The sequence below is a fragment of the Cyprinodon variegatus genome, unplaced genomic scaffold (genome assembly GCF_000732505.1).
Source record: "Cyprinodon variegatus isolate N-32 unplaced genomic scaffold, C_variegatus-1.0 Scaffold802, whole genome shotgun sequence".
In the NCBI taxonomy this organism is placed as follows: Eukaryota; Metazoa; Chordata; class Actinopteri; order Cyprinodontiformes; family Cyprinodontidae; genus Cyprinodon; species Cyprinodon variegatus.
Window position 1 is genome coordinate 247,114 of NW_015151255.1, and position 14,316 is coordinate 261,429.

At 37.2% G+C, this 14,316-nt stretch overlaps 1 protein-coding gene across 2 annotated transcripts in view; it reads left to right on the top strand.

Annotated features, from left to right (window-relative positions):
* LOC107098707 (membrane-associated guanylate kinase, WW and PDZ domain-containing protein 3-like) overlaps positions 1–7,803 on the top strand; it is a 166,913-nt gene extending 159,110 nt beyond the window's left edge. Inside the window, exons 17-22 of one of the 2 annotated variants that reach the window (XM_015396521.1) lie at positions 1,466–1,562; positions 2,017–2,122; positions 2,258–2,395; positions 2,984–3,122; positions 5,726–5,815; positions 5,960–6,099. In XM_015396521.1, coding sequence (XP_015252007.1) covers positions 1,466–1,562; positions 2,017–2,122; positions 2,258–2,395; positions 2,984–3,122; positions 5,726–5,775 — 530 coding nt within the window. In that variant the 3' untranslated portion in view covers positions 5,776–5,815; positions 5,960–6,099. Of the gene's footprint in view, positions 1–1,465; positions 1,563–2,016; positions 2,123–2,257; positions 2,396–2,983; positions 3,123–5,725; positions 5,816–5,959 lie in introns of both variants that reach the window. The other variant, XM_015396520.1, reaches the window with a different exon arrangement.
* Positions 7,804–14,316: the final 6,513 nt, after the last annotated feature.

Below are 14,316 nucleotides of genomic sequence, written 5' to 3' on the forward strand. Positions count from 1 at the left end.
ATGATGGATGGATGGATGGATGGATGGATGGATGGATGGATGGATGGATGGATGGATGGATGGATGGATGGATGGATGGATGGATGCTGCTTATTATCAATCTGATTGGTAAGAGGATTTTTGAAGCTTACAAAGTTAGCACTGCTGCATTAGCTCTAACAACACTCTGCAACCTGGAACTTTTTACATTTCTACAATTGTTTTTGCTTTCTGCTCAATTTTTTCTAAAATTATATAGTGGGCCTTTTTAGTTTAGTTTTAATCAATAAGGAGCTAAACTTTTCCAGCAGACCAAGGATATCTTTTAAACCGTAGTCATGAATGGCTCTTACCATGTTATGCTGTTGTAATACACTTAGAGTTGTGTTGGTCTTTTTCAAACATAAATGGATTTTTTAAAGTAAGATGTAATTTGGATGTAATAAGTTATTTTAAGAAATTCAAATAATCCTTTTATTTAATCATGCTTTCCATTAGAAAAGCTTTTTGACTAGAAGCCGCAGTCACCCATTCACATGCAACCTCTTACACTGATTTGCAGATTAGGAGCAAAGTGAGGGGCCAGCATCTTGTTCAAGGACCTTTCAGTAAGCAGTGGGGGAGGCTGCAGTCAAACTCACTACAGACTTGTCATTCATAGCATTATGCTATTACCATTGCTTAAAGACGGCGTGCACATAATACGTTTCATTGTGACTAATTTTTAAGCTCAGATGTTGTTATACCCACTATTAACACCAGTCTGACACAGGAAGTTTTAACTTGTATCAGTTTCCTTAATGAACTGCTTTGGTGTATAAGCCTGAACATGGATCATTTGATTTACTAAGCTATTCCACTCTTTGTTTTCTCTTCAGCTTTTTCTTTATAGTATCAGGCTGTTTTTCTGGGTATGCCTTAAAAACTCTGCAGATGAGGTTATTATAAAACACACTGTTTCATCATCTGCCAAGTAAAATCTAGACTAGCAAAGAAGTGTTGTTTTTTTCAGGCAAATAGGATTTATATTGGACCACAAATCTCTGTTTATCTTATACAATATTCTCATTGCAACGTATTTGACTTATTTTGTGGAAGTTTGTGACAATACATTTTAAACTGGTGTACAGCAACTGTATGTAATACAAAAGAAAAATGATAAGAATGCTACATAAAATGGGATATTACGAACATCCATTATTTTTTTTATCAAATATATGGAAATTTTGAGAGCTTGCATTATTTAAAACTACACAATTCATGATCAAAGTAAGGAACTAGCAATACAATATGAAAAAACTGATTTGTTACAGAGAGAGGAGATAATATCTAAGAGAAGACGGACATTTTAAAAGTCAATGTATTAGTATAACCAAAATTTATGATTAGTTATCTTATTTTCCTTTCTGTTTTTACTTTTAATTTGTTTGAAATAAATTACTACGAAATTACATTTATTGATCAGTGTAATATTTATATATTTTAGAGTACAAGGGCCCCCCATCAGGAGCAAGTTCTGCTAAACAGAGTCCAGCTCTTCAACACAGGGCCATTGGACAAAGGTCAGCTCTGCAAGATGAACGGTAAGAAACCAAAGGGAAGAGTTAAAACTTTACTCTCTGCTCATGGACACGCTTTGGACCTATGAGGTAGAGGAGAAAGTAAAAGAAAATTAACATTATAAAGTGAATTACATAGATTAGTGGTTTTAGTGTTTCTCTGAAATATTGTTATAATAATCCCTGGGATGTCAACCTGAACAAAACCCAATTAACAAACAAAACAACACAGAGGGATTATAAAATGTAAGGAAGTAACCACTGAACTGAGGAGTGTGTCAGATAAGAGTCTGTTGTACATTTATAATAAATCCTATCTAAATAACTATACCCACATTCTGTTATGAATGTTTCCCTCCCTGCTGGCATCAAGCAGAACATTCAAAGCTGTAATTTCAATAAAAGCTTTTTTAGCTGGTGTGCTGATGCATTCAGTTTGAAGTGAGCAATAATAAATAACTGTTAACTGTCTGTTTAGTTTTAACCTGGATTTGGAGGACAAAAGGGATGCAGTCAACTGGTCTGACCATAAAACTCTTCCACCTGGTGAGGTGGGGACACTGTGTGTGACAGGACCCAATCAGGTAATTATTAAATCCTTCGAGTGCATTAAAACTCACTACTTACTGCAAAGCTGTGCAATAACTGCATGCATAGTATTTAGAATGTATCTTGTGTAGCATGTGTGTGCATTCTGAGTGCTATCGTCTATGTTGAAGGGTTGTCTGACTGTGGAGCTGGAGAGAGGTCCCGTAGGCTTTGGTTTTAGTTTGCGCGGGGGAACCGAGTACAACATGGGCTTGTATATCCTGAGGCTCGCTGAAGACGGACCAGCTGAGCAGGATGGGAGAATCCATGTAAGTGCTCCTTTAACATATCTTTGTAAGGGGGATGTTTTTATGACATTAGCTTTTAGAAAGATTTTACTGTTTTCTGTATGAAATTACAGTTTCCATTAATTCCTTGTCTGTTTAACACCATTAAAGGGAAATAAAATAATAAACCTCAATAAAAGAAAGGTCCAAATAATTTTTTTCTACCAAAGCACGCAGCTGACTAAATCCTTTCCCAGAAGTTGGTATCATAACTGACAGCATATTGTCTCCCTTCATTTTATTTCCCAAAGGGAGACAAAATATTAGATTATCAAAATTTGAATGAGGGTCTTTGTGCGGACAAACCCTAGAGCCTGTCAGACTGTGATCCCTGGTCTTGACTTTGCCTTTCAAAGGATGCTAAAGAATGTCAGCATTGATTAGAGCCAAGCAGCCTGACATGTCTTCAGGCTTTAGCCAGAGTTGTTTTGTCACCACTGAAAGAAAGAGCCTATAGGGTGTTATAAATCAGGATCTGTGCACAACATAAGATTTAGATCAGCTCTGTGTGAACAAACATGTTGCAAAGTATGTTAGATGCTCATTGGTGTTTTTCTGCATTGGTGACAGGTTGGTGATGAGATAGTGGAGATTAATGGAGAGCCGGCTCGTGGTATTTCCCATACACGGGCGATTGATCTGATTCAAGCTGGAGGAAACAAAGTAGTCCTGCTGCTGCGACCCGGAGCAGGTCTGGCCCAGGATGGAAGTGAGATATTTGTTCAGTTTTCCTCTTTAATGAACTTTGTTTTGTGTTCATTTGGAAACTTAAGTACTAACCCACTTTATTTAATCACAGTATAAATTCACTATGAGACAATGTTCTTAAACGTATGGAACATTTGGATTAAATCAGTTTTTAATAATTTTTTTCTTCCCTATGCATGTCAGGAAATATGTGTACACTCTTTCTGATTGCTTTCAATAAAGTCTCTATAAATGCTCAACTTTTTATCTCCTTCTAATTTGCAAATTGCGTGAAATTATAGCTTTGCAAATTCCACCTCACCGCCTCTGAGTTATTTAGGGAAAGTTCCCTGTTATCTCTCTCCCTGTGCACTTTGCAAAGATTTACGAAGCAGTCGTGCTCTGATTACTAATGTTTTCAACCTTTTAGTCAAAAATCATATCTATTTGGAAATAGGTGAAAATTTAAGGTAATGTATACTATAGATTTATTGGACACAGACTGATAAAGCTTACAGCTGAATGAAAACACAAATTGAAATGTCTTGTAAAATTTCTTAGATGAGGGACCAAAAAAAAAAAAACATTATACTAAAAATATCACCATCTAAAAATAATGTCCATATACTATAAAAAGTGTCCGCTCAATCATTGGTTGGCCCCCTCTGCATGAATAGCTGCATCTGTCGGAGGTGGTCAGAGTTTTTTTTTTTTTTGCAATTGCTTTTTGGCATTTCTTTTATTGAAGGTCATGCTGCTTCCAATCATATGTGTTACAGAATTCCTGCCTGGTATGTGAATGAAATGCAAAATTCACTTTCCCCTGAAAAGAGAATTTGAGACGAGGGAAAGTCCAGTTCTGTTTCCCGTTTACCAAAGAAAAAAGGCCTATGATGTAGACCCCTGTTCAGCAATAGCTCAACACAAGGAATGTGACACTTATTACGCACATATATCCTGGATATATCTGTGTGTTGACTTTTAAACCCTCTCAGTGCAGCAGTTATTGCTGTTTCCTGTGCACTTTCTACCACAGTTTTTCTTATTTCTAATTTTCAGTAAATATGCAGAAAAACATTTCTTTCTCTATAAACCCCGAACTTGACTACATAGTAAGAGATTGTTTGAAATCTAGTATTTCTTTGCTGTTATATTCCAGCTCTCAGTGTCATGCATTTCCACATAGCTTACTGATGATCATTTAAGCCTGTTGGACAGAATCTCTGTGAACCAGATGCTGACACCTGATACAGATATCTGGGCTCTAGATGGAAGATAAAGGTCATAGAGAGTGTATGAAGCATTCTAATGACACAAATGTTGCTGGATTAGAATTGAAAATGAAATGTCTTGGTATTTCCGTTAGTTTGCACTGTATCAAACACTGATTTTTTTTTTTTTAATACAGTGCAAAGTAATGTATTTCAGGTTTTTACTTCTTTGTGATATTGATTGTTTTTTTGCTTTTGGGTAATAGCTCAGACACTAATAAGACTCCTGATTTGACTATGGTCCAGCTGAGACTCAGTGACACCATCAGCAAACTAATCACTAAGGGTTAAGAAGCTGGTAGACCACAGAGGACTGTATATAAGAAATGGAAAGTAGAGCGAAGGAAAAAGTGTGATAGAAAGATGAAAAAGCAACTGTGATATTTGGTTGTTTTCTTTTTTTTTTTTAAGGATTTTTAATCAAACCTCACATTTTAATGTGTATGAAAGATTCAGTCATGAAATAGAAGATTGCAAAAGAACTAATATCTGATATAATCTTTGATCTAAGGTTTAGTTCCAGAAGGTAGGACCAAATTTGATGTATTTCAATGGAGCCACTGCCTTTTGTTTCAGACAACCAGATCCTTTGGCCACACAGTAATCAAGCAAAGATTGGTGGATTGACATTTCACATCAGATTAAACTTATTTTCACCACATTTTGAGCCAATACTCTGAAGTGTTCATGAGGTAGATAGATGGAAAAACACAAAACAATGAAACAGACTGCGCCCTATTCTACATTAGCATCTTTAGCCAACAGCTATAGCTCTAAGTTATCCCACACCCATCTTGTTTTCCTTCTACATGACACTTATTATAGATGATAATTTGCCATCGTCAATGACATCTAGCAAGCTCATACATGCCCATCAGCTGCAGCAAAATGCCATGAAATGTTTTTAACATGTCAAATGAATACAGTTTCAGTCAGGGTACTTCAAATTCAGTTTCTAATTGCTCACGTTTCTGCACATAATACTTAGGTGTAGGAAATATTACATTCATCTAGTTAAAAATAATAATGTTTTCTGGGATTTTTTTTTTTTGTTGCTCCATACTTCACAGATTTGTATAGTTTATGGTATTACCGGTACTATTTGGATCCCCATTAGTTGTCAAAAGCTTGACAGCTACTCTTCCTGGGATCCCTTTAACAAACTATTTACGGTACATAAAACAATTACAGTGCATTTGCATGTCCAAAATATTCAAAGACATACAATGAAAAAATAAACATTTATATTAATTTAAACAGCAAATATATAGAATAGAAAACTGCTGTGTTTTCATTTGTCAAATAACCAGTAATCATCTGTTTCCCCTTGGCTCTTTCATTGCTCCTGATGCAGGTAACACAGCCTCCTCTTCTGCGTGCTATTACACTGAGCACCAACACTAACACCGTCACTGCTTTTGCTGGTCTCTTCTCTTTAACCTTGGTAATTCTTTTCTTACTCACATTTTCCCACTTTTATTAACCTCAACAATTAAAGTTATTCCCCTTACATTCTGAAAATTAGATTATTGTTTGCTGCTTGTAATGTTATCGTTCTGACATGTAAAAATTTGTGCTTCTTTTCCAGATCGACGTCATCAAAAACTCATTTCACCCACAGGCTTTTCTGAGGAGGTGTTCTTTTCTGGCACATCACCTCAGTCCTCCCCTCATCCCACGGGGGCCTCCGTTTTTATTTCCTCAACTTTATCTAGAAAACTGAAACATTCCCGAAATGGGAGCACTAAATCCCTGCGAGGCCATGAGCCCCGTCACAGCAGGGGTTTGGACTCACTGGAGGAGAGTGATGAGTGGACAGAAAAGAAGATCAACCAGCTCTCTCCCCTTCTTTATGATCAAAAGAAGTTCTCCCAGAGAAGCAGGTCTACAAATGACTCAAGAGAGCTAAGCAGTCCAAAGATAACAGAGGAGACTTTTCCTAAAGCCAAAGAGCAACATCAGAGTCCCCAAAAGACTGAGAGTCATGCAGAGGAAGCAACACTGAGCAGGAGCAAAATCCCTCAGATGAGTAATACAAAAATTCAAACTGTGAACCAGGAGAAGGCTCCAATCCAGCATCAAGCGCTATCAAGCCTGAAGCAGACGGAGCATCAACAAGGGCATCACTGGAGATTAAAGGACTCTTCCAGCAGAGAGAGCTTAGGTAATGAAAATAAAAGTGGTGAGAAGGGAACTCCTCAGATCAGAAGATACACGCTAGGAAGTGAGAAAAGAATGAGGCCAGGCCTTGAGCAAGAAAGCTTTAAAAGAAGAGAGGGAGGGTTTGCCCGCCACAGGACGCAGTCTGTTACGGTAAGGGAGAGTGAAACAAGTAGAAACAAAGACTCTGAGCTCAGAGCAGTTAATGGCAACCCTGCAGAAAACAAGAGAAAAACTAAAGACACTGCTAACAAAAGAGACTCGTTGTCATTTTTCAAAGATATGTGGAGCAGAAAAGACTCTGTAGATTCAGCACAGGAGACAAAAGGAAGAGAACCTAAATCCTCCAAATTCAAAAAACAGCATAATAAAGAGGACTTTGTGGCCTCTACAGACAGTATTCCAGGGACCACCCAGAGACAAAAGGGATTTTTTGGCCCTGGTCCTTGGAAAGTACCAAGCTCTGCCAAAATCCTTACTAAAGCTGAAGTCCTTCGTGACCCTCTGTAACAGAACATTAAATCACCTAGACATAAACTGTGCCATTGAATCGTCACAATATCAACAGAGTAGAGCATTCTTTTTCAGAGATCTTCCACGAATAGAGATGTGCAACATGCTGACCATTTTAATCATCTTTAGGTTGAGGTCAGATTTATATTTTGGGAGTAGAATGATATCACATTTTACATGTAGCACTTCCCTCTGCCTTGTTTGCTGCTTCAGCATCTTCGGTGTGGAACTTCAGCACATGCGGCACGCTCGGGGCCTTGTCAGAACTAGACATCTTAAAATGTGAAAATGTGCCAATCCTGGGAGTCTCCTGTCGGACAATGACCACAATTTCCACCCATAGCAATGCAATGACTCTTATGCAAACAAAGGAGCGAGGCCCTGCCTTTGATTTGTAGTTAACTTCCCACATGGCTGTCAAAAGGATTAATTTTGCCTCATTGGGAGACATGTAGACTTTTTTTTTTTTTTACTTACAGGCTTGCTTAACTGCATGCTGTTAGTCCTTGATTTTGTTTACTGCACGTGTTCTGCACATCACCCAGGTTAAACCGCTTCCTAGTTTATAATTCTCATTCTTAGCACTGGGTGAGTTGAAAGAGTGGTGTCAAAGTGTTTACTCTAATGGTTACTTCTGACTGTTTCGGAGGATTTTGTCAAGACACTCCTTCAGCATCATTAAAAAAAGACCAGAAACTTGTGGTTTCATATCTTGTTTACCATGTGTAAAATAACAGAGGCTGTAATATATTGAGATAATACATTGAGATAATACATTATAAAAAAAATAGAATAAATTATACACAAACGCAAATGGAGGGTATATTTATTCATGTGTTTTTATGTAATAAACCATCCCATGTTTTACTATGGGTTTTGAAAAATGTCCCAGTTACTGGAGCATTCTTCTGTTTCCTAATGTTCTTGAATGATAGGATTTCTCTTGGACTTTTCATAGTAGTTCAAGACATTCAAACTGCTGTACCAAATGTTTGCAATCTCTCAAAATGTGTCTCATTGTGAAATATATCATATAGTTATATATATATAAATATTTGAATGTGTCAAAATGTACAAATATCTATTGAATTCCATTGCACTGCATATGCCCTGTAGCATAACAGAAAGAGCTGTATTTAACTACTGATGTTCACTTAGTACCAGTTCATTTTTTTTATGTTGTATTGGTATCATTATTTATTTTAAATTTACATTTCATGTTTTCTAAAGGGTTCAAGGTAGTTTATGTAAAGCTTTACCATATTTGAGTTATGTCCCTGGTTGTTTATGTTTATCTACTGAGAAGCTGACTACTGTATGCTGTCCGTCTATCCTGCTGTGTGGTCAGTCGTGCATCAGGCTAGCATGAAGGATGATAAAGGCCAGAGTGACGTATTGTTTACTGAGAGACTGTCCATGCTGCTGATGCAAGGCTTGTGTTTAGACAAGCCATCAGCATATTGTGTTGTAAAGCAGGCAGGCAGGTATAAGAAAAATGGTTTGAAATGAGTTGCATGTAGAAACATTAAATCAGAGGTTAGAATAAAATCTGAGATATTAGAATAAATAACTAATAAAAAAATTCAGATGAGCTCAGGGAACAGTGTTGTAGCAAATGTGATAAAGGCAATGTTAAAGACAGTCCAATGGAGGGTAAACTTTGATTGTATGAAGCGGTTTTCAGTTTACAGTACTGCTTAGACTATGAGTTTTGTGCAATAGTTTGGTAAATGTGTTTGAGTAAATCCAGCTCTGACTACCAGGTACAGACTCCTCACTCTGGTCCTGAGAAGGAAAACACTCTTTCTGCGCCTGTCTGCGCCTATACTGGCTGATTCTGTTCCGATCATTTTCTTTGTCATCTCTACATCATACTGTGGCCTTGCATCAGTTCATTAGAAAAAAATATTCCTTGTGCTACCTTCTACATTCTGTAGGACCAGTAGATGTAAATGTTTGTACATTGTACAGCACCTTTATATACCAACCTGCTGAGTGCTCTTTTGGGGAGAAAAATAGAGGTATATTAAAATTGCTCTGTTATTTTTTTATGTATAAAAACAATAAAAAAGAGAAAATATTTAAAATGGATTGAAAGGGGTAGGCTATGACCTTGACATAGTATTCTGTTCATGCACTAAAAATAAAACTTTACCGAAAATATTATTTACTGTGTCCTTCTTCTGAATCTTTTTTCTACACAAAAACATCTGCAAATCACATTTGGTTGACCACTGAGATTTCAGACTAATGGGTCCAGGTGATAATTTTTTTCATTAAAAAAACAACAACATTGAAATATATTTTAGTTTGCATTTAATTCCTTTCCAAAATACCTTATTGATTCCAAGGTCAAATGAAATGGTGTCTTAGCCCTTTCAGATTCTTTTCAAGTAATTGTTGTAGATGTTGATAGCTGAAAGACGGCAGGATCCCTGTAGCTATATGTCTTACAGTGGCTCTAAAGAAGCTTTTGTGTTAAATGGATTAACAGAAAGATGAAAACGCGAAAACGGCGTTTCGAAATCTTCCCACTCTGAAGGCTGAATAAAAAAAAGATCGTTTACAGACCCCCGAAACGCCGGCTTCGTGTGGATGAGAGGCTGGTTTGGTGAAAAATTTGTGCGTTTAGGCCAGGGTTCGTCTTCGTGTGGACGGGGCCTTAGCCTTCCTCATCTCCCTGCTAAACCTGTATTTCACCTCTTTGTAGCTGTCTCTGTCCCCGCTCTTGCGTGCTGCCTCCTTCTCTCGTCGAATCTGGCCGAGCTTAGGTGTGAACCACGGCTTGTCGTTTGCATAACGCACCCTGGTGCGCGTTGGTAGGATGCGCTCCTCATTGTACTGTATGTATGAGGTCACAATGTCAGTGTACTCGTCCAGATTATCTGTAGCAGCCCTCAACACCTCCCAGTCTGTGGTTTCCAGACACGTGCGGAGCTCCTCCACAGCCTCACTGGTCCAGATCTTAGTTGTGCTAACTACAGGCTTAGCTAGCTTCAGTTTTTGTCTATATGTGGGTATGAGATGGACCATAGAACATACGAGGTATTGTGCTGCAAAAACCAAGACCTAAGCTTCCATGAGATGCTTTTTATGCTCTGCCCCTTCTTGTAGACAGCTTTCCAGATGAGTCCTCAAGCTAATCTGTTGTCCAAGTGAACACCAAGGCATTTATCCTCCTCTGCAACCTCTACTGTTTCTTCCATGGTGGTAATAGTGATTCACTTGTTTTTGTTTCTTCTGAAATCTTGGATCATCTCCCTACTTTTGTTCAAAATTATTAAGATGATTGGGCCTCATACAAGAACGTTCTTATAAACAAATCGCTTCTTAAATCATTCATAAGAGTGATTTAGGAAAAATGTTGCTTTCACCATTTTTCTCCTATTTCTAATCTCCTATCAGGTATGACCAGATTTTACAACTGCTCCAGAGACTTGGGAATCTTGTGCACTCAGTCAGCTGTTATTCAAATCTAGCCTTTCACTAAATGACTACATTTCTTATTTAAAAGCAGTTGTCCATTTTATTAGGCTACATTATTATATATTATGCAACTCTGCAATTATAGAGTACATTTTCATGCACTGACTACAGAGCTGTCTGTCACCACACCTGCAGCTGGTGTGTTGGTATCCAGGGGACAGTGGTTTAATTTGTTGTTATTTCATAAAAAGAAAGAACAGTCAGTGAGCTCTATGTGAGATCAAGCTACAGTTGAAATATAACCTTGAACACAAAATCGATAGCAAATTGATAGTTTTGGCTTGAAGCTCATCTAATGGTATTTAAATTCCTTTCATTCCCTCACAGCTGCCTGGTTTTGTTATTGCACAAAATGTGGAATATTTGGGTTGAGGGTCTGTCTGAATTCCTCAAATCAGAGTTTAACCCTTAAAATTTTTATGTTTATTCATGATGAAGAGTACGATAAATGGATTAACAGAAATGGTCTGAAGATGTGCAGTACCAATGCATGTGTGTACTAAAACATTTTTCAGAATTTTGTGTCATGTTGGTTTATGATAAAAGTCTCTTGGACCTTCCTGATGTGGGATGTCAGGGCAATAGGTCTATAGTCACTGAGGACTGTTGGTTAAGTTTTCTTGGGTACCAAACAAAGGAGGAGGTTTCCCCTCAACGCTGGAACTGTCTCCTGGGTCAGGTTATGGTTTGAAAAGTGCTGATATAGAATTCCCTAGGGCTGCTTTGCACAGGCGATCAGGACACTGGACATCTGGACTTGGAGCATCATTTTGATTTAGTCTCTCCAGTTTACTCTTCACTTGACTTCTAAGCAAAAGGAGCAAAACCAGCCTATAATTTGGTTGAGAACAAACGCAGAGGTGCAATATGAAACGTGTGACAGTTAAGCTTTGGTTTAAAAGGGTGTTGGATGTCTGTTTGACTGTGATCAGGAGAGGATAATGAGCTTGTTCCTTAACTGAACCTATTGAAGAAGAGCCTTGATGTCCAGCTTCCTCCTGTATACATCCTTGTCTTCTGTTATGAAGACCTTCATTTGCTTTTGTGTTATCCTCAGTACCGGTAATTCCCAGTCTCCTTCCCTGAATGCTCTTTTTTTTCTCGTTCAGCAATCTCTTCAGGTCACTGGTGAAGAATTTAACTGTTCAGGTTGGGATGGTGTTATCTAGACAGAAGTTTACTTAGTCCGTCATTGCACTGATGTCTGTCCATGTGGCTGGCACAATGCCTCATAGTCTGTCTAAAAATAACCTCGCCGGCTGTGTTTAGCTTCCTATGTCCATTTTTTTTACAGTTATGTTTAGTGTACATTGCCTCTGATAAAGGGGCATATAATGTGAGCAGAGTCAAATATTTGGATCTAATTCCTCAGAGGTCTTGCTTTAGAGATATATACCACCCTGACATTTACATAAAACAAGTCAAAAGCTTTGTTCTGCCAGTGAGAATACATTAGAAAGTCGAGGCAAAAGGCATGACTGAAATAATTTGTCGCCATAAATGTCGCCAAATTACATTAGACTTAGACATACTATTGTAATTTTGTATACACAAAGTGCATACAAAGCAAAATTTCATTTATACAGCTTTTAGACAGTGGATGAGCAGAAACTTGGCAGATAAAAGGAACATATTCATTCATAAAGTGTAGCAGTGATTAAATGTAAACAGTGTGGGAGAGACATGGTGCAAAAAGGCATTGATATGGAATGTTCAGAACAGTGCAAAATAAATAAATGTATATGGTGCAAAGAATGGAGTAGAAAATTTTTTTCAGTTGAGTTCTATTAGGTATAATGCAGACAGTCTGCATCGAAAACATGGCAAGTAAGACGTCATTTGATTTAGCTCCTATCAGCCCTATTAACAGACTGTGGAAGGAGTCCTGGAAAGAAATGACTAGAAAGTACAAAGAGACTTTGGTAAAGTTGCAAACGGCTGTGTCTTCTACTTCCTTGAGTGTGGTGTTATCAGGTTGCAGCTTGTGCTAAACACGCCCCAGTAAAAAGACGCACACAGTATAAATACTGCAGATGTTGTGACAGGGGATTGTACATGCATCAAGCATAATTTGCCCCTTAGGTTGTTGTGGCTGTAGCTTAGCAATGTCTGGATTGACGATGTCACACGTGAATTCAGTAACGGCAAAAGGTAGAATTAAAACCTTTGCAAAACAATATGGACATAAATATACTGCCAGCAGTTGAAGGTCTGGGCTGTAGAGGCAAAACTTTACAGTAACATGTCCTGGATGCAACCAAGTGTTATTCGCATGTACTCTGAATGAATCTACCTGCCCTGCTTTTTTCAGCCTTCTTATTTTTTATTTTTTTCCCAGCCTTCTATAAATATCTTCCTGCTTGTTCAGTCAGAAGGCCCCACACATAATATATAATGATATTTTCTCCTTCCCTTTTCTCTCCTTGCTCCTGCTCTGCATCGTCTGCACATTTCTTTCAACTTATCTGGTTGTTAGATGTAAATGTTGTATGTCTTCAGATTTTGAAATGTTATTTAGCTCTTCCTGGCTGTGAAAAAGAAACTTTCTATAGTTATGCATCATAACAAGTGTCCCAAACTAAATAGATACTAGTAAAGATCCTTTCAGCTGCACAGAATCAAACGTCAGTGGAAAACAACATCCAAAAAAAAAAATTTGTGGGAAAAAGTAAGTTCATTAAAACATGCAACCACTTTGCAGGGCAGAACCCTACAATGTGTTAATACATACATCGTCACCAACCAAATAAAAAAAGAAACAATCTTTTCAAGAAACTAGACCTCAGATTTCATGCCAAAACATTTACTACTTTTAAATTTCATTTTCCTTCATCTGATAAAGGTCTAATACTGAAATGTTGTAAATAAATGTATTCCAATGCAAGTTCAACATTGTGTAGAAGTCTTTTTGTAAAGTTTCATTTACAGGGATGCATTCAAGACAAAAAATTCTCAATTTTCAGCCTCTATCATATTAGAACTATTTAAGTTTTATTCTTTAAAAGTTACCTTAAAAAAAATGCATTTATTCAATGAAAGTATGAAGTCAAAACTTATTCATCAATTGCAAAATTCAAGTCAATCTAAATTTTGATCCTAAAACAAATGGAAAATATAGGTTGCTTATCATGTCTCATTACTGATATATCCTTTTACTTCTCAGAAAACATAATGCATAATAATGGTTTCATTTGATCAAACCCTGTTTACCAACAATTGTTTTCCATGCGTGTAAGATACTGCTGGCTTAAATTTTTTACTATTTTTCCTTTTTAACATCATATTTTGAAAGGCTTTTGGCATATTTTCATTTTTTTTTTCATCACGCAATTTATCTTTTTCAGCTCCAGATGTCGCCAACTTCCATGAAGAGTTTAGTGTATGAGCCTTGGGGAAGGAAAACCTGAGGCTGCCTTTGAACCTTGCACCTATTTATTCATTTGTTTTTCCTGGCTTTAAGTTTCTTGTTGATAGGCTACTACCCTTAATATTTTTTGAAATACATCACAGTAATAATACAATCATTTATGGAAAGAAGACCATTTAAATATTTGGCATTCCTTGTTTTTGTTTTCCCAGATAAAAAGGAATGCAGCCACAGTAATATTTGTATTCTAATTCCTTCCTTTTTATCCTGTTTTGTGGAAAATGCATTAGCAAAAAATGGTTATCTGAAAAACAGAGCTTTTAATGTAGCATTTTGCAAATAAAAAATACAAGGGAGGTGTAGAAAAGTTGTGTTTATTAAGTTAGATGTGCATGTTACTTATGTGATGTGTCTTAAAA